The sequence below is a fragment of the Ranitomeya variabilis genome, chromosome 6 (assembly GCF_051348905.1).
Source record: "Ranitomeya variabilis isolate aRanVar5 chromosome 6, aRanVar5.hap1, whole genome shotgun sequence".
Taxonomy (NCBI): domain Eukaryota; kingdom Metazoa; phylum Chordata; class Amphibia; order Anura; family Dendrobatidae; genus Ranitomeya; species Ranitomeya variabilis.
Window position 1 is genome coordinate 576651118 of NC_135237.1, and position 23804 is coordinate 576674921.

The 23804-nt window shown below is 45.5% G+C and overlaps 1 protein-coding gene across 1 annotated transcript in view; it reads left to right on the forward strand.

Annotated features, from left to right (window-relative positions):
* Positions 1 to 107: 107 nt before the first annotated feature.
* LOC143783346 (uncharacterized) overlaps positions 108 to 23804 on the forward strand; it is an 80874-nt gene continuing 57177 nt past the window's right edge. The window contains exons 1-3 of the mRNA XM_077271750.1: positions 108 to 381; positions 3591 to 3723; positions 16002 to 16017. Of these exons, the coding sequence (XP_077127865.1) occupies positions 158 to 381; positions 3591 to 3723; positions 16002 to 16017 (373 nt within the window). The 5' untranslated portion in view covers positions 108 to 157. The remainder of the gene's footprint in view (positions 382 to 3590; positions 3724 to 16001; positions 16018 to 23804) is intronic.

The following is a 23804-nucleotide window of genomic DNA, read 5'->3' on the forward strand; positions in this document are numbered from 1 at the left end:
CATAATTTGGATTTAAAAGGAAAACTGGAAAATAAGGGACGTCAAAACTCGCATGTATGCCCCCTCAGCTGAAAGCTCTTCTGGTTTTATTTCTTCAGGCCCCAATATAGCAAAATATGGAGAAGCCTCCCAGGTGTCTGTTTATCCGCATAAGATAATGGGCTACGCCATAAAGGCCATAGATGGTGGTAAAGACACAAATTTCTACAATGGCTCCTGCACTCTCACTAACCTGGCGAAAGATCCTTGGTGGAAGCTGGACCTCAAACAGACCTACAAGATATCAAATGTCATCCTGACAAACAGGATGGACTCTCATGAGAAACGCCTGCTTGGAGCCGAGGTCCGAATCGGAAACTCCCCAGACAACAACAACCCGGTGTAAGTTCAGCTTAGGAGCCAATAATTCCCTTTCCACTCTCATATATAAACCAACCACAGTCTCACTGTGTGTATTTCCAAGGTGGACTCTGCTTTCTTGTTTTGTGTTTCCCCAGAAAGTCCTCACTTATTTCCCTACAACTTCCCATCCTACATTTCTCCAGAATCTGCCATCTTCTGTTTCTCCACAATGTCTCATCTTGAAAACATACTGACTCTGAAGTTATTAAACTCCTATGGTCACGAAGCGTTTAAATATTTAATCACAAATCTTTATTAACATATAAAATACACACAATTTAAAAATGCCTCACAGTCACAGATAAATATATCAAACATAGAGACCAGCGACATTAGGCTCTATCCAGATCCAGGTACATCAGGTGTATCAATACATAATGCGTATACTATCTATAAATATGCAGCAAAAAGGTTGGGCAAAACTGTATACAAATTTAAAGTGACAGTGCAGACCAGATGACCAAACAGGTCCCAATAAAGTGCATTCGCATCCTGTTATGGTATAAACCCTCCAGCGGATCAAAAAACCAAATGGTTAGTTATCCAACTGTCATTATATATAGTACATCAGAATTCAATCTACTCAGGTTTGGCAACCATTCTATTCCTAGGGTTAGTAGCCTTCCGCGGCATCAAGTAGCCACCTGTCACCTGCTCCTCACAAAAAATTCCTTTGAGACCTGACTTTAGATCACCATTCAAACCCAAGCTTTTTGCACCACACATGTATCAAGAAAATACGTCCCAACCGTGGAGACCAATTAAATAATACTGTCGGACATAAAACATATTACCTGGATACTGACGCCGTTCAAACCTCGTGGCACGCTGGAACTCTAATACCCCGACGCGCGTTTCGCACCTGCTTCTTCCTGGGGGCGTGTTTTTGGAAAGGCGTCACTACTTCTTAAAAGCAGCAGCAACCAATCAGGTTGCCAAACTGGGGAATATCCCCGGTGAGTCATACTTCAGAGAAAACCAATCACAGCGGCGCTGCCTCCACCAATCAAATGCTTCAAAGAGGCCAACTCCCACACCATTAGTGAGGCAGTACATCTATTACCGATTCCACAAACCTTATCACCATCGCGCTGTTTCGTGTACGACACGCATGCATGACAAGCATGCTCCGCAAGTATCAACCAAACACACATAACTAACGCCGGCACTAACTGCTAGGAGAGATACCAGATCCGGCCCCGTGACACCGTAACACAACGGGGCAAAGTCATGCACAGGACAGTTTTTTAATTGTTTTTAATTGTGAGTTCATTACTTGTAGAATCTGTTGCCAGATTATGACTCCTGGACCTATGGTTAATCGTTTTGACCGTACCAATACAGATGTGGATGGGATCTCGAGAGTTGGAAGATTCTTTATGCTCAACCATGGGAGGAACTTGCTATGAACATGGCCCCAGGAGATACTGGCGCGAATGCTGAAGATACTGGAAGTATTGCGTGTGGCCCTATGGAATTATATATCTCCCATGGATATGGACTTATCCTACGGTTGCTTGCAGTGACATTGATGCTTTCTTATATACCATTTTTTACAAGCCCACTGTTATATTTTTTATGATGACTGTATTTTACCTGTGTCTGACGGTGGGGTATGGTCTATAGGCATTAGGATAGTTTGATATACCCATGAGTACCTCTTATCCCTCTCTGATTGGATATTCACCACACAGTATGAGTATGTGGGGGCTATGGTGGCGATGCTTTGCTGTATATTGATATTCTGTATGCGATTTTGTTATCTGTCATGTAAATTTTTAATATCTTGGTGGTGGCATAAATTGTGTCCTATCAGGCCGGACACGGCGCAGGGGATATGGATATATGCGGGGGCGATGGTCACTGTCGATGCCCCATCCTGCAGGGGAGGCGTCGGCGGTGCCTCGCTGTCCTGTGCATGACTTTGCCCCGTTGTGTTACGGTGTCACGGGGCCGGATCTGGTATCTCTCCTAGCAGTTAGTGCCGGCGTTAGTTATGTGTGTTTGGTTGATACTTGCGGAGCATGCTTGTCATGCATGCGTGTCGTACACGAAACAGCGCGATGGTGATAAGGTTTGTGGAATCGGTAATAGATGTACTGCCTCACTAATGGTGTGGGAGTTGGCCTCTTTGAAGCATTTGATTGGTGGAGGCAGCGCCGCTGTGATTGGTTTTCTCTGAAGTATGACTCACCGGGGATATTCCCCAGTTTGGCAACCTGATTGGTTGCTGCTGCTTTTAAGAAGTAGTGACGCCTTTCCAAAAACACGCCCCCAGGAAGAAGCAGGTGCGAAACGCGCGTCGGGGTATTAGAGTTCCAGCGTGCCACGAGGTTTGAACGGCGTCAGTATCCAGGTAATATGTTTTATGTCCGACAGTATTATTTAATTGGTCTCCACGGTTGGGACGTATTTTCTTGATACATGTGTGGTGCAAAAAGCTTGGGTTTGAATGGTGATCTAAAGTCAGGTCTCAAAGGAATTTTTTGTGAGGAGCAGGTGACAGGTGGCTACTTGATGCCGCGGAAGGCTACTAACCCTAGGAATAGAATGGTTGCCAAACCTGAGTAGATTGAATTCTGATGTACTATATATAATGACAGTTGGATAACTAACCATTTGGTTTTTTGATCCGCTGGAGGGTTTATACCATAACAGGATGCGAATGCACTTTATTGGGACCTGTTTGGTCATCTGGTCTGCACTGTCACTTTAAATTTGTATACAGTTTTGCCCAACCTTTTTGCTGCATATTTATAGATAGTATACGCATTATGTATTGATACACCTGATGTACCTGGATCTGGATAGAGCCTAATGTCGCTGGTCTCTATGTTTGATATATTTATCTGTGACTGTGAGGCATTTTTAAATTGTGTGTATTTTATATGTTAATAAAGATTTGTGATTAAATATTTAAACGCTTCGTGACCATAGGAGTTTAATAACTTCAGAGTCAGTATGTTTTCATTAAAGTTGAAGGGTTTCCCATTCTAGGTTTAGTAGAAATGGGGTTGTGCTGTATGTTTATAATGTCTCATCTTGTCCAATATGTCCACTGTATCGGGGCGCTGGGTGTTTACTTTCGTTAATGTACGATGTGCCATTTTTAGAGGGGTTATATTAAAATTTGACTTAATGGAACCTGCAGTTGATCATCAGAAGGCTTTGCTGGTTTTCTCCTCCAGGTGCGGCACAGTCACGAATGTTACATCCGCCACCTTGTCCTTCTGCTGTAACGGGATGGAGGGTCGGTACGTCAGCGTGGTGATCCCCGGACGCTCAGAGTACCTGGCACTGTGCGAGGTCGAGGTTTATGGAGTCCCATTAATGACAATGGCTGATACAGTCTATGGGTAGCTGCCAAGTTCTAACAATTTCAAAGGTCTGAGATCTTTTCTTCATTATTGTCCGGTTCTTCTGCATTTTCTGCTCTTTATTTTATCGGGGCTTTCCATTGTGTAAAAATGAACACTGTACTTTAGGAAAAACTGAAAAATAAACACATTTTCTTTCACATATCCTTTATGTCTGTAATTTCTAATCAGCAACCAAAGAGAAGAGTAAAATCCAGCATAACTGCCTAAACGTCTCTCTCAACTAGGTCAATGTATCTTAAATGTGTAACAGATCAGTCACAGGGTGCTCACACTAAAGTCGTCACATATAGGTAACATGTGTTGGTGGCACTTTGTCTACACAAACTGCACATAAAAGTCGCCATTGTGACATTGTACGTCCAGAGCTGCTAGCGATCAGAAGCCTATCTGTGCAGCAGCAGTAAAGTGAGATCCCTGTACTCTACTGACCTCTAGTGGCCAATGTGAAAACTGCACTGCCCTATATTGTGTACACTATATACAGTAGAAGGACATTGATATTCATCTACATCTTTTGAAGGTTGTCTAAAACCAAACAAGACAGTGAAATAAAATGCTCCCAGTCAGGGCACACATAAGTAGAACAAATTTTGACTGTAAAGGTAATTTATCACACTTTTGAAATGCCAGATATTTAAATCTAAAAATGAAAGAATTGATCATTTCCCCCCATGTTCATATGCTTCATTATAGTAGAGTCCAGAATCTGAAAATGAGCAACCTTCATGCAATTTTGTAATGTGACATTGCAGCCTACAATCCAAGACGCAGATGCCCCGGACCTACCCTGGACCCAGGTGTCCTTTTTGCAAGCAGAATATCCTTTATTCCTTTCAGTGAACCTGCCAACAGCGTCTACATGAATAAGACTCTATGAGGGTGGAAGCGTTATGTTCTTGTCTCCTCACCATTTTCTCTATCCCTGCACCAATTCCTTATTCATGAATTGTGTTATTGCTACATCTGTATCTGTACAATAAAGTCCTCACAAGCATCTATCAAGAGTGTGCGGTGATTGAACATTACCCTCATTACCATTATCATGCAGGAATTTCTGGATGGTCTAAAAAACTTGCCCGGACCATTCAGGACACTGGAGTGTTGTATAAAACATCATCACTCCAATATTGCCGAAGTTCTGGCTTCTTCACTAACCCCATGTGAAGGACCAGGCCCCAAAATGTCATTATTTCAACTGTCTCTATAGGAGACCAGATAGAAAATGTTAAATCTGGGTTTTGTGCCAAAAATTGATGAGCGTACAAAGTAGTTTGTCCAACCATGAGGTTAACAAAAGCCTCAGAGAAAAAGACTTTGAAAAAGTCTAGTTCTGCGATGGTGTCAAACTAAATTATTGACTGCGCCACAAAACCAGGAATCAATGGCTCATAATTTTCAGGGGTCGAGGTCCATACGGGGTCAGTAAAGAGGGGTGCTGGTTCATCTTTTGTAATGGGGGCATTGGTTCACCCTCTGTACTGGGGCATCTTCGTGCTGGTTCACCTTCTGTCCCGGGACGTCTTTGTGGCGGTCCAGCAGCAACTGAGGGGGAAGAGGAGGAGGACGATGAGTCAAGAGTCTGAAAAATAAAGAAAGTTGGGATCCTCTCCCTCTCTCTCTGTGTCAGAGGCAAGGAAAGCGTATGTCTCCTCCATTAAATAGTGCTTGGTGTAAACTTTTTTTTTTTTAAAAAAGAAAGATAAAAGAAGAAAAATTAGCAACTTGGGAGAAAAAAATGTTGGTGAAAAAAAGTAAAACAGCGAGCATGAGTGCTGATCAGTGAACTGTATCACTAATCAACGCTCGATGGCTGCTGGATGTGCGCAAGGAGGTGGTGCAAAGGTGGGTGGAGGGTGGATGTGGGAGAAGGGGATTGGAGTTGATGAGGAGAGATCAGGCAGGGATAAAAACACTTACAGTTGTCTTCTCTCTTCCTTCTTCTGTGTTCTTCAGGATCAGCGATGGTGGTGTCCCAGGCTTCTGTGGCAACACAACCCCCAGCACGGTCCATGATTGGATAGCGTGACGCAGAACAGGGAATGATGACACTGTCTACCCTTAGATAAGATGGCGTCGGAACTTTAATGTGATCACCACGACTTCGGTCACAGTGTTGCATTAAAAAAATGGCATAATAATCCGTCCCGTGTCAATAAGGCCCAGGGCGCAGGGACGTATTATTATGTATTATGTGAGAAAGTCGTTAAAGCAGAAAATGTAAACAAGTAAAACTTTAAGAATCTCACAAATTACACATGTAACATACTCTTCAAAGAAGACAACCTCTTATACCAGCAGTGCACTCTTCCTGTGCTGGTGACAGCCAGGTCCACCGTCATGCAACTTTAAGTCAAACAGAAATGTAAAGGAAACAAATTTGCACCTAAAGCTCCCTATAATATCTAAAGAGGTTGTACGGGACTTTGATATTCCCCACTCATCCACTATAGAATGCAATATAAACTTATCAAACGCACCAACAAAGCTCTCCCCAGTGCCTAACATCTCCTCATCTCAGTCTACCTCTCTACCCATTGTGACAGAGTCACTGGCTTTGCAGAGGAAGGGAGGTACGTGTCATTGCGCATGCAGCGGTCAGTGATGTGAAACCGGAGGGCTTTTGTGTTTCCAGCACACTAGGTGCTGAGAGGCCATGTACAGAGAATAATGGGCTGGTTTCATGTGAACACCTGCAGTGCGGGAGGGAGGGTGCTCACCGTACCCCTTTCCCTGCAGGTGTTTGAGGACCTGCAGCGATGTCATGATCACATGACCAGCACATGTGATGATATACCTGGACCTTTGCTTCAGTCAGTGTGTGGTGCTATGGGGAGAAGTTGCACTTCCCACAGATGTAAGAACTAAGAGTGGTTTTCCCTAATCATACGCAGGAGGAACCCGCACCAAGGAGGACTGAACCGTATGCTATAATTTTGTTTTTGTTTTCTACAGTGCCCACGGGGCTGTGTTTTGTTTTTTAAGCACCATGGTTTATACTACACACAATAAACCCATTTGTGTTTTCAAGTGCATGTACTCCTGAGTCTACCTGAAGGCTTCTGCCAAGAGTGGCAACCCCTCACACCATCCTCTCCACAGTGCTTCACCATCCCACATCTCGTCCCCTTCTATCTACTACCCCACCTGTCCTCTCCACAGTGCTGCACTGCCCTACATCTCCTCATCTCTGTCTATCCCCCTACCAGTCCTCTTCATAGTTCTGCACTGCTCTACAACTCTTCCTCATTTCTGTCTACCACCCTACCAATTCTCTCCACAGTGCTGCACCATCCTACATCTCCTCCTTATCTCTGTCTACCACCTACCTGACCTCTCCACAGTGCTACACCATCCTACATATCCTCATCTGTCTACCACCTACCTGTCCTCTCCACTGTGCTGCACCACCCTATATCTCCTCATCTGTCTACCACCTACCTGTCCTCTCCACTGTGCTGCACCACCCTACATCTCCTCATCGGTCTACCACCTACCTGTCCTCTCCACAGTGCTGCACCATCCTACATCTCCTCCTTATCTCTGTCTACCACCTACCTGACCTCTCCACAGTGCTACACCATCCTACATATCCTCATCTGTCTACCACCTACCTGTCCTCTCCACTGTGCTGCACCACCCTATATCTCCTCATCTGTCTACCACCTACCTGTCCTCTCCACTGTGCTGCACCACCCTACATCTCCTCATCGGTCTACCACCTACCTGTCCTCTCCACAGTGCTGCACCATCCTACATCTCCTCCTTATCTCAGTCTACTACCTACCTGTCCTCTCCACTGTGCTGCACCACCCTACATCTCCTCATCTGTCTACCACCTACCTGTCCTCTCCACAGTGCTGCACCATCCTACATCTCCTCCTTATCTCTGTCTACCACCTACCTGTCCTCTCCACAGTGCTGCACCACCCTACATCTCCTCATCTCTGTATACCACCCTACCTGTCCTCTCCACAGTGCTGCACTGCCCTATATCTCCCCCTTATCTCTGTCCACCACCCTACTGGCACTGATGTTGAAGAGGCTGCAGACTGTTGCACTGCATCTGTCTGCAGAAGGTCTCAGCAGTTTGCTTTGCAGACTTCTGCCTGGTCCTTCTGACACTAGGACCCGGAGGCCATCTCCCCCAGCCCTAATTGTGTCACCTGGATCTGGATGTTTATAACTCCCAACTTCCTGTTGGGAGTTGCAGGTGATATTTTCTATTTGCATTTTCCTGTTGAGGCTTGGAGCTGTAGCAGTCTGCTATCATCTTCTTTGGAGTTTGGAGAGTGTCAGTGTTTCTCTCTGAGTCTGCTCAAGCTAAATGTCCCCCTTGTTTCATTTATCCTTACTGTCTTTAGTGTTAGTGGGATTGACAAGTGCTCATCCTGTCCTTCGTGGTGCAGGGCTTATCGCCAGGGTCAGGCAGGGATTAGGTATCCTGCACGGCGATAGGTGCGTAACCTATATAGGGATAATAGGGTAGACAGGGTGACGTTAGATATGTCTAGGGGTCTCCACTCCCCCCTTTCCTAGTGTTTGGTTCCCTTTTCCTTATCCCTTCCAGTTGCACTTAGCCTTTCCTACACTGTGCGTGACACCTACCCGTCCTCTCCACAGTGCAGCCCCACCCTACATCTTCTAGTCATCTGTGTCTTCCACTTACCCATTCTCTCCACAGTGCTGCACCACCCTAAAACTCTACTCCTAATCTGTTTACTACAATACCTGTCCTCTCCACAGTGCTACTCCGCTGTACATCTCCTCATCCTCTCTACCATCATACTTGTCCTCTTCACAGTGCTGCACTGTCCTACATCTCCTACTCATCTCTGCTATCCCCTACCTGTCTTTGCCACAGTCCTGCATCGGCCTACAAGTCCTCCTCATCTCTGTCTACCACCCTACTCATTCTCTCAACAGTGCTACACTGCTCTACATTTCCACCATATCTCTGTCTACCACCCTACCTGTCCTAAACAGAGTGCTGCACCACCTTTTGTTTCCTCATCCCTGTCTACCATCCTACCTGTCCTCTCCACAGCGCTGCACCACCCTACATCTCCTCCTCATCTCTGTCTACCACCCTATCAGTCATCTCAGTGCTACACCGCTCTACATCTCTTCCTCATCTCTGTCTACCACCCTACCCATCCTCTCCACAGTGCTGCACTGCCCTACATTTCCTCCTCACCTCTTTCTATCACCCTACCCATCCTCTCCACAGTGCTGCAACATTCTACATCTCCTCCTCATCTCTGTCTACCACCCCACCTGTCCTCTCCACAGTGCTGCGCCACCCAATGTTTCCTCCTTTTCTCTCTCAACCACCCTACCTGTCCTCTCCACAGTGCTGCACCACCCTTAATCTCCTCCTCATCTCTGTATACCACCTTACCTGTCCTCTCCACAGTGCTGCACCGCCCTAAATCTCCTCAACTCTATCTACCACCCCACCCATCCTCTTCACAGTTCTGCATCGCCCTACATTTTCTCCTTATCTCTCTCTACCACCCTACCCATCAATCTGGAGTCAGCGCTGGCAGCACAGGATCAGTGTACAAAAGGGAGTGTTCAGGAGTGGAGACGTCAGAAAGGATGGGTAAATGTTTTGTGGCCAATGTGAAAATGCGTTTAACTTCTGCATGTGTACCAACTCAAGTTAAGCTCAATTTTATTGTTTTTTCTTTGTATTGTAGCACTCTGTGCATGCCTGCGTATGGCCTCCCTGTTTCTGAGCTAGAGATTGTATATAAGGCTTCCCCAGTCTGTCGTTTCACTGTTTGGGCCCAGTCCTTTTGTCTGCCCTTATTCACACTGAGGTCAACATTGACACATGGTAAGGTTTTAATATTAGACAGTGTAGGACTGTCCCGATCAGAGTCACCTTGATGCGGTGGGATAGTTTTTGTGCTATTTTTTGATCAAAAAACAGTATTACTAAAAACTGTGTTATTTAAATGCACTTTTGCTTTTTTACTTAGTTACATCAGGGTTTTTGCTTACTTTTTTTCTCTTGTAGGTTTTAAGGATGGGCATATAAGCTGGTTCGATAACAGGAGAATCAATACCAACAAGTGCAGAAATAGGATACTAGCAAACAAACTAACTAGGAAACAACATTCCGTCAAGGATTAGTGGAGGGAACTGCAGAACACAGCAGGGCAAAGTTCCTGCAGGATCTAGCCGTGCCTCCCTATAGCAAGGTATAGACTGTAGGAATATGCAACATAGTTGGTAGAGCTGCATGAGGACTCAGTGTGGCAGCCTGACATGGGAAAGAGCAGAGCGATGAGCGCAGTGAGCTGCATTGTGCTGGGAACATGTGCGCGTTAATGCTATGATAGTACCCTCGTTCTCTTACTTGACCACCTTTCCAATATGACAGGGGCACAGATGTTCTTGGCAGGCTCCCAAGATCTCTCCTGAGGTTCAAAGCCCTTACAATCTACCAGATAGAAGGTCCTCCCCTGAACATTTTTAGTATCCAGGAAGTTGCTAACCTCGAAGAAGTCTGATGGACAATCTGTAACAGAGGTAGTGGAAGTAGCATGGGGCTTTGAGAAGGGATTTAGAACTATCAGCTTCAGTAGTGACATGAAAAGAATTAGAGATCCATAGATTCACAGGGAATTGAAAATGGTAGGTCACTGGATTAAGTTGGCTGAGGATTTAGCATGGACCGAGGAATTGGGGAACGAACTTGTACCAGGGCACCTTGAGGCAAATATTCCAGGATGACAGCCACACTTTCTCTCCAGGGTGATACTGAGGTGGCAAACCGCTCTTCTTGTCTACATGAGCCTTTATCTGGGATACGTCCTTAAAGGGGATATCCAGGACTTGTCTGCTCCTGACAGACTCAGATACTCCCTGTCAACAGAGCAGCAGTTTCTTTCCCTATTGACAGGGCGGGACTACTGGTGTCATGCTGATTGACAGCTTGCCTGTTAAGGAGGGAGGCCTGTGTTTACCCTCCGACCTGGAGGAAGTCACAGTATAAAGAATCAGCTGCTGGAACCACCGAGGAAGCAGACATAGGAGAGGGCACTTGAGGATGCCTGAAGTATATTACAAAGATTGGAGATGCTCTGGAAGAATGTGGTTTCTGCAGGAAAACTTTACCCAGGGAAGTAGTTCTACCCAGTCATCGTGATAGGCAGAGACAAAATGGTAGGTGTTGAGAATCTGGTTATCCCGTTCCACTTGCCCAATGGTCAGTGAATGAAAAATCCAACTGTAAATTCAGCAACTTTTTATTTTTCCAATTGACTTTAGGGGGAATATTTGTGCACCCTTCCTGCCTTTTTTTAATGACCCCTCCTCACATGTAAAGTGCCATGGAATAAATGGCGCTATAATAATAAATAATAATAATAACTACTATACATATAACAAGGTTTGAATATTTAGCACCAACTATTACAGGCTAATTACATACATTTAATTATTTATCATGCCATGTAATTAGATATGTATATTTTATATACAAACACCTTTTTTCATTGCCATTTTCCTCCCACACCACCATTCTCAACCCCCCTCACCCCTTTCCTTCCTCTCACCTCTTTTAGTATGCATTAAAACTAGGAAAGTGTGGACGTGCTTGGTGATGCTCGGATATCACTCGAGTATCACGGTGATCAGATGTGCTCGTTACTTGGTGAGCATTGGGCGGTACTCGATTTCGAATTCTCCCCTGCATGTTTGATGCAGCAATGTACCAGGACATTTTAGAGCACTTCATGCTTCCCTCTGCCAACCAGCTTTTTTGGAATTAGCATTTTCATTCTCCAGCAGGACTTGGCCCCTGTCCACACTGCCAAAAGTACTAATACTTGGTTTAAAAACAACAGTATCACTGGGCTTGATTGGCAGCAAACTCGCCTGACCTTAACCCCATAGAGAATCTATGGAGTATTGTCAGGAGGAAGACGAGAGACACCAGACCCAACAATGCAGACGAGCTGAAGGCTGCTATCAAAGCAACCTGGGCTTCCATAACCCCTCAGCAGTGCCACAGGCTGATCGCCTCCATGCCACGCTGCATTGATGCCGTAATTGATGCACAAGGATCCCAACCAAGTGCTGAGTGCATTTACTGATCATACATTGCAGTAGGGAACATTTCAGATTTTACAATAATTTTTCAAGCTGAAGTTATAAAGTATTCTAATTTACTGAGATAATCACTTTTGGGTTTTCGTTGGCTGTAAGCCATAATCATCAACATTAACAAATAAACACGTGAAATAGATCACTCTGTGTGTAATGGCTCTATAGAATAGATGAGATTCACTTTTTGTATTGAAGAACTGAAATAAATTCACTTTTTGATGATATTCTAATTTTGTGAGAAGCACCCGTGTGTGATTTGTATACTACTGGCCACATTCCAACTAGACATGCCCGGCCATTTTCATTGAGGCCACACATGTCTAGTCGGCACATGACCACTTATATGTAAATCACCGGCACCAGAGAATCCTGAGAGCGTGCAGTGCGCACTGTGAGAATTCAGAAGTCTGCAGTCACATAGAATGACTGCAGACGCATCACATACCTGGACATCCCCTTTATTACTCCTAACATAAATAAAAATATGATAATTAGTATCACAAATAACCTTTACATCCAGGTACCTGATAGGTGACGTCGTCTCTGGAGGCGTTCTCCTTCTTTTCTTCATCTTGTCCAGACTCCATGATGAGTTGTCTCATCCACAGCCGTCTCTGCAGACTTCCATCTTCTCCGGTATTATGAAGAAAATCTCCACATGACGCACTAAAAGATACAAGTGTCATTATAATGCTTCTAAATAAAAATATCTGCCCTACACTGAGCCCCTGAATAAAGAATTGCCCCTCACTATATTCCCTGCACAAATATGACCCCAGGCTGTCCCTGTTATGGTACATGTTCACTACACTGCTCCCTGCTTTCCATACTGGGGATCCTCTTCACACTGTTCTCTAAGGCCTCTTTCACACTTCCGTCTTTTTCCTCCAGTCGAAATCCGTCGATTTTTTAAAAAACAGGATCCTGCTAATTTTTCTGCGGGATCCTGTTTTTCCCATAGACTTTTATTAGCGACGGATTGTGATGGATGGCCATCCGTTTCATCCGTCGTGCACTGGATCCGTCGGAAAATAGCGGTCCGTTGTGCGGAGAAAACGTTCAGAGGAACTTTTTTTCTGCACGTCGGAAAATCGCTCAGCGGCGGTTTCTGGGCTGCCCGTTGTTGGCTATAATGGAAGCCTATGGACGCAGGATCCGTCGATGACCGTCACACACAGGAATCCAGCGACGTATCCCGTTTTTTCATTCTGAGCATGCCCAGAAGGATTTTTTTTATACCTGAAAATGCAGGCAGGAACTCCTTCGACGTATCCGTCATATAACACTGGATGCGTTGCACACGTTTTACACTATTTTCACAACATCTGTCGATATGTCACTTCACTGCATTATGATGCACCCCGAACGACGGAAGTGTGAAAGAAGCCTAACACAGAGTCCCCCTAAAGGGCCCAGTCTCTAAACTGTGCCCCATCATCACACCCCCTTGGTATACTGTCACTTCCTGCCTGTGCCCTTACACTGTTCCCCCATGCTACACCCCCCACACTACTCAGTCTCTATCCTGTGCCCACTCACATTTTTTTCCCCTCATACTGTCTCCTCACACGTTTCCCTCTCCCTCCTCATACATTTACCCTCTCACTTTCCATACTGCCTCATCACACATCCCTCCGACTGCCCATACTGTGTCGGCACCCATCCCATCAACCCCCATACTGTGTCCTCATACATTTTTCCCTCGATCCCCATACTGTGTCTACACCCATACCACCACTCACCATATTGTGTCTGCACCCTTCCCCCATACATGCCCCCATCTCATACCTTCCTCCTCATATTGTGTCTTCAAATTTCTCCCGCTCCCCATATTGTGTCTGCACTTGTCACTTCCTTGCTCCCCAAATCATACCCCGTTACACAAAATCTCACACAGCCCCATTACACTAAAAATCCTATCACAGTAAATCTCCCCACACAATAAATACCCCCAATTTCTCTGTGCCGGACGTCAGCTTGACTCCCAGTCCAGGGGGTGGCAAAATTCAGCCGCCAGGAGAGACGCTTCGGACCGCCGCCCCCCAGATACGCCTCTGACTGGTGCTGAAGCTGAGCCATCATACTAACAGCCCTGCTAAGAGCTGATTGTTTGTATCACATACAATCTGCATTCAGCCTAGGAAGGGAGAGAATCACGGGCAGGGAAATTGAGAGAATACAGTCTATGGACAGCGATTAGGGCTGTGCAATACCTTGCAAAATATACAGCTGCAACATTTTTTTTTGTAAAAAAATGTAGTATATTGTGTGATCGATCATGTATTACATGCTCTGGAGTACATTTTTGTGATATATAACACTCTAAAAAAGCATTAAAAGTGTTGCTGGGTTAAATTTCTCAGCCATGGAGTATTCTGTACTCTGCTGAACATTTCTGCGATATCTAACACTTCCAAAACGAGCTTTAAGACACTTCTGGGTTACACTACTCACTCATACAGTATTCTGTGGTCTGGGATGCATTACTGTGCTATCTACCACTTCAAAAAACGTTCAAATATTTTTCTGGGTTACATTTCTCATCCATACAGTATTCCATGGTGTGGGGTATGTTTATGTGATATCTATCACTCCAAAAAAGCACTCAAAATTTTTGCTGTTTTACGTTTCTCAGCCATACAGTATTCTTTGGTCTGGGGTACATTTCCGTGATACCTATCACTAGAGATGAGCGAATATTTCATTGCTTGGTTTACGATTGCCAAATATGCAATATTCACAGATTTATTTGTTAAATATTTGCCAAACATAGCCGATTGACATTCAAGTCAATAGGAGGCAAAAACAGACGCATAGACAACACCTTCAAATGGGCCCAAAAGCTACCAAAACACATCAAATGAGGGGCAGACACCAGGAAAATGGCCTCAATTCACCCACAGTACAAAATTGTATCATGGCACTGCAGCAATCAGCCAGGCATGAGGTATCGGGGTCTGGGACAGGATTTACAGCTTTCAATTGAACGTCACAGTAAGACGAGATGGGTGAGGGATTGGTGTAGGCCTCCTGTGCTGGGAGCCCTGATGCCACATGCAACAGCTCAACCTACTTTGATGCTCAGCCACACTCAGGTGGCACAAATATCAGTTTTGTAGACTACTATTGTCAAAAAAATGTAAGGATAGTAACACGGGTAGTTGACTCAAAGGAAGTGGAGGCCTGATGGTCTCAGAGGCCTACTGCTACAGGCAACACACATGAAGGAGACCGAACCAGGTGTCTACACATTTTCAAAAATTAGTGGCAGACACCACCAAAGTGGCATTATTGTGCCACCGATATATGTGGATGAGAGGTGTCTGAGGGATGTGATCACGAATCTTTATATAAACAATGGCGGATAGCATTACTCGCCAACCTGTGCTCCTAGTCCTTATCAGCTGCGAGTGGTGGTCTGGAAGGATGATGCAGTGATGAATTCAACAGACTTTATTTACAGTACCGTTATGATCTTTAGTGGCTGAGGATCACAGATAGGACTAGCTAAGTTACTGAACATAGAACGAGCTCTAGGGAGGTGGTAACTGGACTGACCGCAAAACCTGATCCTAACCAAACACACTAAAGGTAGCCAGTGAACGTGCCTAAATTCCTGGACGTCTCGACGCAGCCTGAGAAACTTGCTACCCCTATAGAGAAAGTAAGACCTCACTTGCCTCAGAGAAATGACCCCAAAGATATAGGAAGCCCCCAACAAATAATAACGGTGAGGTAAGGGGAAAATACAAAACGTAGAAATGAAAACAGATTCAGCAAATGAGACCCACTAATACTAGATAGCAGAAGACAGGCAGGGAACTGTGCGGTCAGTAAAAAACCCTATACAAAATATCCACGCTGAGAATTCAAGAACCCCCACACCAACTAACGGTGTGAGGGAAGAAACTCAGCCCCCTAGAGCTACCAGCAAGCAAGGAAATCACATATTAGCAAGCTGGACAAGGACAAATAAATAACCAAGAAACATATTGAACACTGATGAGCAAAAAATAACCAAACAGAAACTTAGCTTCTCTTGGAGAGACTGATAGCGAAGGAATTCAGGAGTGATCAAAATAGCACTGAATACATCGACAGCAGGCAACAACTGATAGTCCAGGAGAGCTAAATAGGAAACCAGCTAACAGATAACGAGACAGCTGATCCAGCCTCAGACCTGCAGAATGACACAAAGAGCCACCAGAGGGAGCCCAAAGACAGCACTCACACAGTACCACTTGTGACCACAAGAGGGAGCCCAAAAACAGAGTTCACAACAGTACCCCCCCTTGAGGAGGGGTCACCGAACCCTCATCAAAACCCCCTGGGCGATCAGGATGAGCCACATGGAAGGCATGAACCAAATCGGCTGCATGAACATCAGAGGCGACAACCCAGGAATTATCCTCCTGACCATAGCCCTTCCACTTAACCAAATACTGAAGCCTCCGTCTAGAAATACGAGAATCCAAGAACTTCTTCACCACGTACTCCAATTCGCCCTCAACCAGCACCGGGGCAGGGGGCTCAACAGAAGGAACCACAGGCACCACATACCTCCACAACAAAGACCTATGGAACACGTTATGAATGGCAAACGACGCTGGGAGGTCCAGACGAAATGACACCGGGTTAAGGATTTCCAAAATCTTATAAGGACCGATGAAGCGAGGCTTGAATTTAGGAGAGGAGACCTTCATAGGAACATACCGAGAAGACAGCCATACCAAATCCCCAACATGAAGTCGGGGACCCACACCGCGACGGCGGTTGGCAAAGCGCTGAGCTTTCTCCTGTGACAACTTCAAATTGTCCACCACATGGTTCCAAATCTGCTGCAACCTATCCACCACAGAATCCACCCCAGGACAGTCAGAAGGCTCAACCTGACCCAAGGAAAAACGAGGATGAAAACCAGAATTGCAGAAAAAAGGCGAAACCAAAGTAGCAGAACTAGCCAGATTATTAAGGGCAAACTCGGCCAATGGCAAAAAAGTCACCCAATCATCCTGATCAGCAGAAACAAAACATCTTAAATAAGTTTCCAAGGTCTGATTAGTTAGCTCGGTTTGGCCATTCGTCTGAGGATGGAAGGCCGACGAAAAAGACAAATCAATGCCCATCTTAGCACAAAAGATCCGCCAAAATCTGGACACGAACTGGGATCCTCTGTCAGACACAATATTTTCAGGGATGCCGTGCAAGCGGACCACATTCTGAAAAAATAGAGGAACCAAATCGGAGGAGGAAGGCAACTTAGGCAAGGGCACCAAATGGACCATTTTGGAAAAACGATCACACACCACCCAGATGACAGACATTCTCTGAGAGACTGGAAGATCCAAAATAAAATCCATGGAAATGTGCGTCCAAGGCCTCTTCGGGACAGGCAAAGGCAAAAGCAAACCGCTGGCACGAGAACAGTAAGGCTTAGCCCGAGCACAAATCCCACAGGACTGCACAAAGGAACGCACATCCCGCGACAAGGAAGGCCACCAGAAGGACCTAGCCACCAAATCTCTGGTACCAAAAATCCCAGGATGGCCTGCCAACACCGAAGAATGAACCTCGGAAATAACTTTGCTGGTCCATCTATCTGGGACAAACAGTCTCTCTGCTGGGCAACGGTCAGGTCTATCCGCCTGAAATTTCTGCAGCACTCGTCGCAAATCTGGGGAAATGGCAGACAAAATCACTCCCTCTCTGAGGATACCAGCCGGCTCTGAAACTCCCAGGGAGTCAGGCACAAAACTCCTAGAAAGCGCATCAGCCTTCACGTTCTTCGAACCAGGCAGGTACGAGACCACGAAATCGAAACGGGAGAAAAAACAACGACCAACGAGCCTGTCTAGGATTCAGCCGCTTGGCAGACTCGAGATAAATCAGATTTTTGTGATCAGTCAAGACCACCACACGATGCTTAGCTCCCTCGAGCCAATGTCGCCACTCCTCAAATGCCCACTTCATAGCCAACAACTCCCGATTACCAACATCATAATTCCGCTCGGCAGGCGAAAACTTTCTCGAAAAGAAAGCACAAGGCTTCATCACAGAGCAATCAGAGCTTCTCTGCGACAAAACAGCCCCTGCTCCAATCTCAGAAGCATCAACCTCGACCTGAAAAGGAAGAGAGACATCAGGCTGACACAAAACTGGAGCCAAAGAAAACCGGCGCTTCAGCTCCCGAAAGGCCTCCACGGCCGCAGGAGACCAATTAGTCACATCAGAACCCTTCTTGGTCAAATCCGTCAAGGGTTTAACCACGCCAGAAAAATTAGCAATGAAGCGACGGTAAAAATTAGCAAAACCCAAGAACTTCTGAAGACTCTTAACAGATGTAGGCTGCGTCCAGTCATGAATAGCCTGGACCTTGACTGGATCCATCTCAATAGTAGAAGGAGAAAAAATAAAACCCAAAAAGGAAACCTTCTGTACTCCGAAGAGACATTTTGAGCCCTTCACAAATAAGGCATTAGCACGTAGGACCTGAAATACCATCCTGACCTGCTTCACATGGGACTCCCAGTCCTCAGAAAAGACCAAAATGTCATCCAGATACACAATCATAAATTTATCCAGATATTCTCGGAAGATGTCATGCATGAAGGACTGGAACACAGAAGGAGCATTAGAGAGTCCAAAAGGCATCACCAAGTACTCAAAATGGCCTTCGGGCGTATTAAATGCTGTTTTCCATTCATCCCCCTGCTTAATATGCACAAGGTTATACGCACCACGAAGATCTATCTTGGTGAACCAACTGGACCCCTTAATCTGAGCAAACAGATCAGATAATAATGGCAAAGGATACTGAAATTTCACTGTGATTTTATTTAGAAGACGATAATCAATACACGGTCTCAGAGAACCATCCTTCTTGGCCACAAAAAAGATTCCTGCACCAAGAGGGGAGGAGGACGGGCGAATATGTCCCTTCTCTAAAGACTCCTTTATATAGCTCCGCATCGCGGCATGTTCTGGTACAGACAAATTAAAAAGTCGTCCCTTAGGGAACTTACTACCAGGAATCAAATTTATAGCATAATCACAATCCCTATGAGGAGATAGGGCACCGGATCTGGGCTCATCAAATACATCCTGGTAGTCCGACAAAAACTCAGGGACCTCAGAAGGAGTGGAAGAAGCAATTAACACCAAAGGAGCATCGCCATGAATCCCCTGGCAACCCCAACTTGAAACAGACATAGCTTTCCAATCCAGTACTGGATTATGGGCCTGCAACCATGGCAGACCCAAAACGACAACATCATGCAAATTATGCAGCACAAGAAAGCGAATCACTTCCTGATGTACAGGAGTCATGCACATGGTCACTTGAGTCCAATACTGAGGCTTATTCTCAGCCAATGGTGTAGAATCAATTCCCCTCAGTGGAATAGGGAATTCTAAAGGCTCCAGGACAAAACCACAGCGCCTGGCAAACGACAAATCCATCAGGTTCAGGGCAGCACCTGAATCCACAAAAGCCATAACCGAGTAGGATGACAGAGAACAAATTAAAGTAACAGACAAAATGAATTTAGGCTGTATAGTACCAACGGTGACAGTTTTAGCGATTTTTTTTAAGCGCTTAGAGCATGCTGAGATAACATGAGTTGAATCACCACAGTAAAAGCACAACCCATTTTGACGTCTATGATTTTGCCGCTCAATTCTGGTCAGAATTCGGTCACATTGCATAGACTCAGGTCTCTGTTCAGAAAACACCGCCAGATGGTGCGCAGATTTGCGCTCCGGCAAACGCCGATCAATCTGAATGGCCAAAGCCATTGAGTCATTCAGACTTGCAGGCGTGGGGAACCCCACCATAACATTCTTAATGGCTTCAGAAAGACCTTCTCTGAAATTTGCAGCCAGGGCACACTCATTCCATTGAGTAAGCACCGACCATTTCCGAAATTTTTGACAATACACCTCTGCTTCATCCTGGCCCTGAGAGAGAGCCAGCCAGGCCTTTTCTGCCTGGTTCTCAAGATTAGGTTCCTCATAAAGCAATCCAAGTGCCAGAAAAAACGCATCCACATTCAGCAATGCAGGATCTCCTGGCGCCAGGGAGAAAGCCCAATCCTGAGGGTCGCCACGTAACAGGGAGATAACAATTCTAACTTGCTGAGCGGAATCACCAGAGGAACGAGGTCTCAAAGAAAGAAATAATTTACAATTATTCTTAAAATTCAGAAACCTAGATCTATCTCCAGAAAACAACTCAGGAATAGGTACTTTTGGCTCAGACATAGGACTGCGAACAACAAAATCCTGAATGCTTTGCACCCTTGCAGCAAGATGATCCACACTAGAAGTCAGACTCTGAATATCCATGTCTGCAGCTGAACTCAAAGCCACCCAGAGATTAAGGGGATGAGAGAAGCTGGACAGACTGCAGCAAAGGGAGAGGAAAAAAAAAATTGTACTCAGGACTTCTCTTATCCCACTTCTGCGATGCATTAAACACTTTTTGGCCTGCTGTACTGTTATGATCCTTAGTGGCTGAGGATCACCGAACTGACTAGCTAAGTTACTGAACATAGAACGAGCTCTAGGGAGGTGGTAACTGGACTGACCGCAACCTGATCCTAACCAAACACACTAAAGGTAGCCGGTGAACGTGCCTAAATTCCTGGACGTCTCGACGCAGCCTGAGAAACTTGCTACCCCTATAGAGAAAGTAAGACCTCACTTGCCTCAGAGAAATGACCCCAAAGATATAGGAAGCCCCCAACAAATAATAACGGTGAGGTAAGGGGAAAATACAAAAAGTAGAAATGAAAACAGATTCAACAAATGAGGCCCACTAATACTAGATAGCAGAAGACAGACAGGGAACTGTGCGGTCAGTAAAAAACCCTATACAAAATATCCACGCTGAGAATTCAAGAACCCCCACACCAACTAACGGTGTGAGGGAAGAAACTCAGCCCCCTAGAGCTACCAGCAAGCAAGGAAATCACATATTAGCAAGCTGGACAAGGACAAATAAATAACCAAGAAACATATTGAACACTGATGAGCAAAAAATATCCAAACAGAAACTTAGCTTCTCTTGGAGAGACTGATAGCGAAGGAATTCAGGAGTGATCAAAATAGCACTGAATACATCGACAGCAGGCAACAACTGATAGTCCAGGAGAGCTAAATAGGAAACCAGCTAACAGATAACGAGACAGCTGAACCAGCCTCAGACCTGCAGAATGACACAAAGAGCCACCAGAGGGAGCCCAAAGACAGCACTCACACAGTACCACTTGTGACCACAAGAGGGAGCCCAAAAACAGAGTTCACAACACAGTACCTTGATGAGACGTCAGGGAAGATGAAGGAATGAAGATGAGGTAGGAGTGAGGACTGTAGGTTAGAGCTGTTATAGAAGCACCAGATTAGAGATAATAGAAGCTCCAGGTTAGAGACAATAGAAGCTCCAGGTTAGAGATAATAGAAGCTCCAGGTTAGAGGTAAGAAGAGAATCCTTTCTCCAGCTCTGCAGCACATGTGTGTTCTAAGATAGCACGGAGTACAAAAACAGGAAGAGAAGGAAAAGATAGGAGGAGCTAAAGACAGAGAGGTATTATGGGAAAGTACCATAACAAAATATTACAGTGTAATACAGCAATGGCCAGTAGATGGCAGCAAAGTATAACAAATGCAATAGAGGATAGAACTAAGTATATTACCATTACATAAATGTCCATGTATGGCTGAAAGTCTATCAGGATAAACTGAACAGCACAGGCATCAATTTCACCACAGTAGAAATAGTATAATAGGGATCGACACCTCTTACAGTACAGCCAACCCAGACAACGTAGACTGTAATGGGAAAGGTGGTGGAACCACTGTGCCTTATCCCTCAGAAAGCCTGGATGGGCATAACTAGGTGACCTACCAAATCCCAACTCGGATAAGTGGCAGGAGGCAAAAAAAGCAGTGGCACCAGGTGCTACTCCAGGGTTGACCTACAGAGGGTGGCAGCTGACCTCCTACAGCAGGTAAGCTGCTACGGCCTGAAGGAGGGATGAAAAATGCAGGCAGGCACTGTAGGGACACTGAAACCATGGGTGTAGATGGGACCAGCTGAGGAGCAGAAAATCACTGGCAGGTGCGGGCTGGACTGGGTGCTAGACAGATGGACACTGGCAGGTGTGATCTGGACCCACTGATGGACAGAAGAGCACAGACAGGTACGAGCAGATGGGTACAGGGTAGACAAGCAGACAGATGAACCAGGGGAACCTGACAACTAGCAATCATGCAAGGCAAACTATCAAACCAGCTCAGGCACCTCCATATTGGAGGAGGAGCCTTAAATAGAAGGTGTCACCCAGCTAGTCTGGGAACACCTTAGGTCAACACGGGCAGTCCCTTTAAGAGGGTGGGAAAGCACACAAGTGCCCTAAGCATTTTGCCCGGCCTACAACTGAACCTTGGGGGACATTGATAGATAGGGGGCGAGATGAGGATGTGGTGTGTGAGTGGGAGACACTGAATGTCCTGTCTGTTAGGTACGAGGAGATCCAACAAAGGGCCAAGTCTGTGATGTCAACAGATCAGAAAGTCTGTAGTAAGAGGGAATGGGCCACTGTGTCAAAGATAGATGTCAGGTCCAGGAGAAGGAGGAGGACAAACTTGTGTTGCCTTCATTCAGCGGTTAGTAGGTCGGTGGTGACTTTAGTGAGGGCAGTTTCAGTGGAATGGTGCGGTCTGAAGCCAGATTGTAAGCGGTCAAAGAGGAAGCAAGAGGAGAGGTGGGAGGACGCATTTCGAAATTCTAGCGTTGTTGGGGACTGCCATGGCTCAGGCCATACATATTAATAGATGCCTCAGGGATAGACTTGTAGTCACCCCACCTGCTGTGGTACTTCCTAAAACAGAAGTTCTCCCTGTGTGCAATAAAGAACCTATGCGGCTAGGATGGGCTTTTCCCCATTATGGGATGCAGTTCACCACAAGGTGGCGTTATGTTTTTATTGTGTTCTTCTACATCTAAACAGAAGAAATCGTCATTAAACTTCTGACCACAGGTTGTATGCAGGATTACAATCTGGGCACATATATCTTGTCCACATATGTGTCTCAGTTTATTCTACCTTCAGAAGTGGTTATAAGTATGGAAACTAAGACAATATCTGTCCCACTGGATAGTGAGGCAGGAGCCAATTTGGTGGTTGCTTAGTTTGCTCAAATTCATGGTCTGTCTTGTAGTGAGCTGTTGAAGTCATTCCCATATCTGCAACTACACCTCTTGGTCAGGGAAGCTTTACACAAATAGCTCATAATGTGAATCTGCATGTAATTTCCCTCCTTAATCTCTGCTGATGACTTTGTCACGCATTTCAAAAATAAGATTAAACAAACAAGGCAAGTCTTTATTGTTCGACCACTACAACCCTTTGCATACCAGACTAATGCCAAATCCCCATAACCTCCCTCTCAACATCTCTCAAGGAGAGCTTGCTCATATCCTCTCCAAATCACACCTCACCACTTGTGCACTTGTCCCGAACCCATCCCACCTCCTCCCCAACCTCACCCCCACACTTATCCTATCCCTAACCCAACTCTTCAATCTCTCACTAACTTTTGGTACCTTCCCCTCAGCTTTCCACAATCACTCCTATTCTCAAAAAGCCATCCCTTGACTCGACCTCTATGTCCAGGTATCGCCCCATATCGCTGCTCCCATTTGCGTCAAAACTCCTTAAGCAGCATGGTGACGCTTAACTTTCCTCTGACTTCTCATCTAACTCACTCTTCGACAACCTACAATCTGGCTTCCGTCCCCATCATTCTACTGAAACTGTCCTGACCAAAATTTCTAACACCTTATTTACAGCCAAAGCTAACAATTCTCTATACTCCTCCTTCTAGACCTGTCCTCTGCCTTCA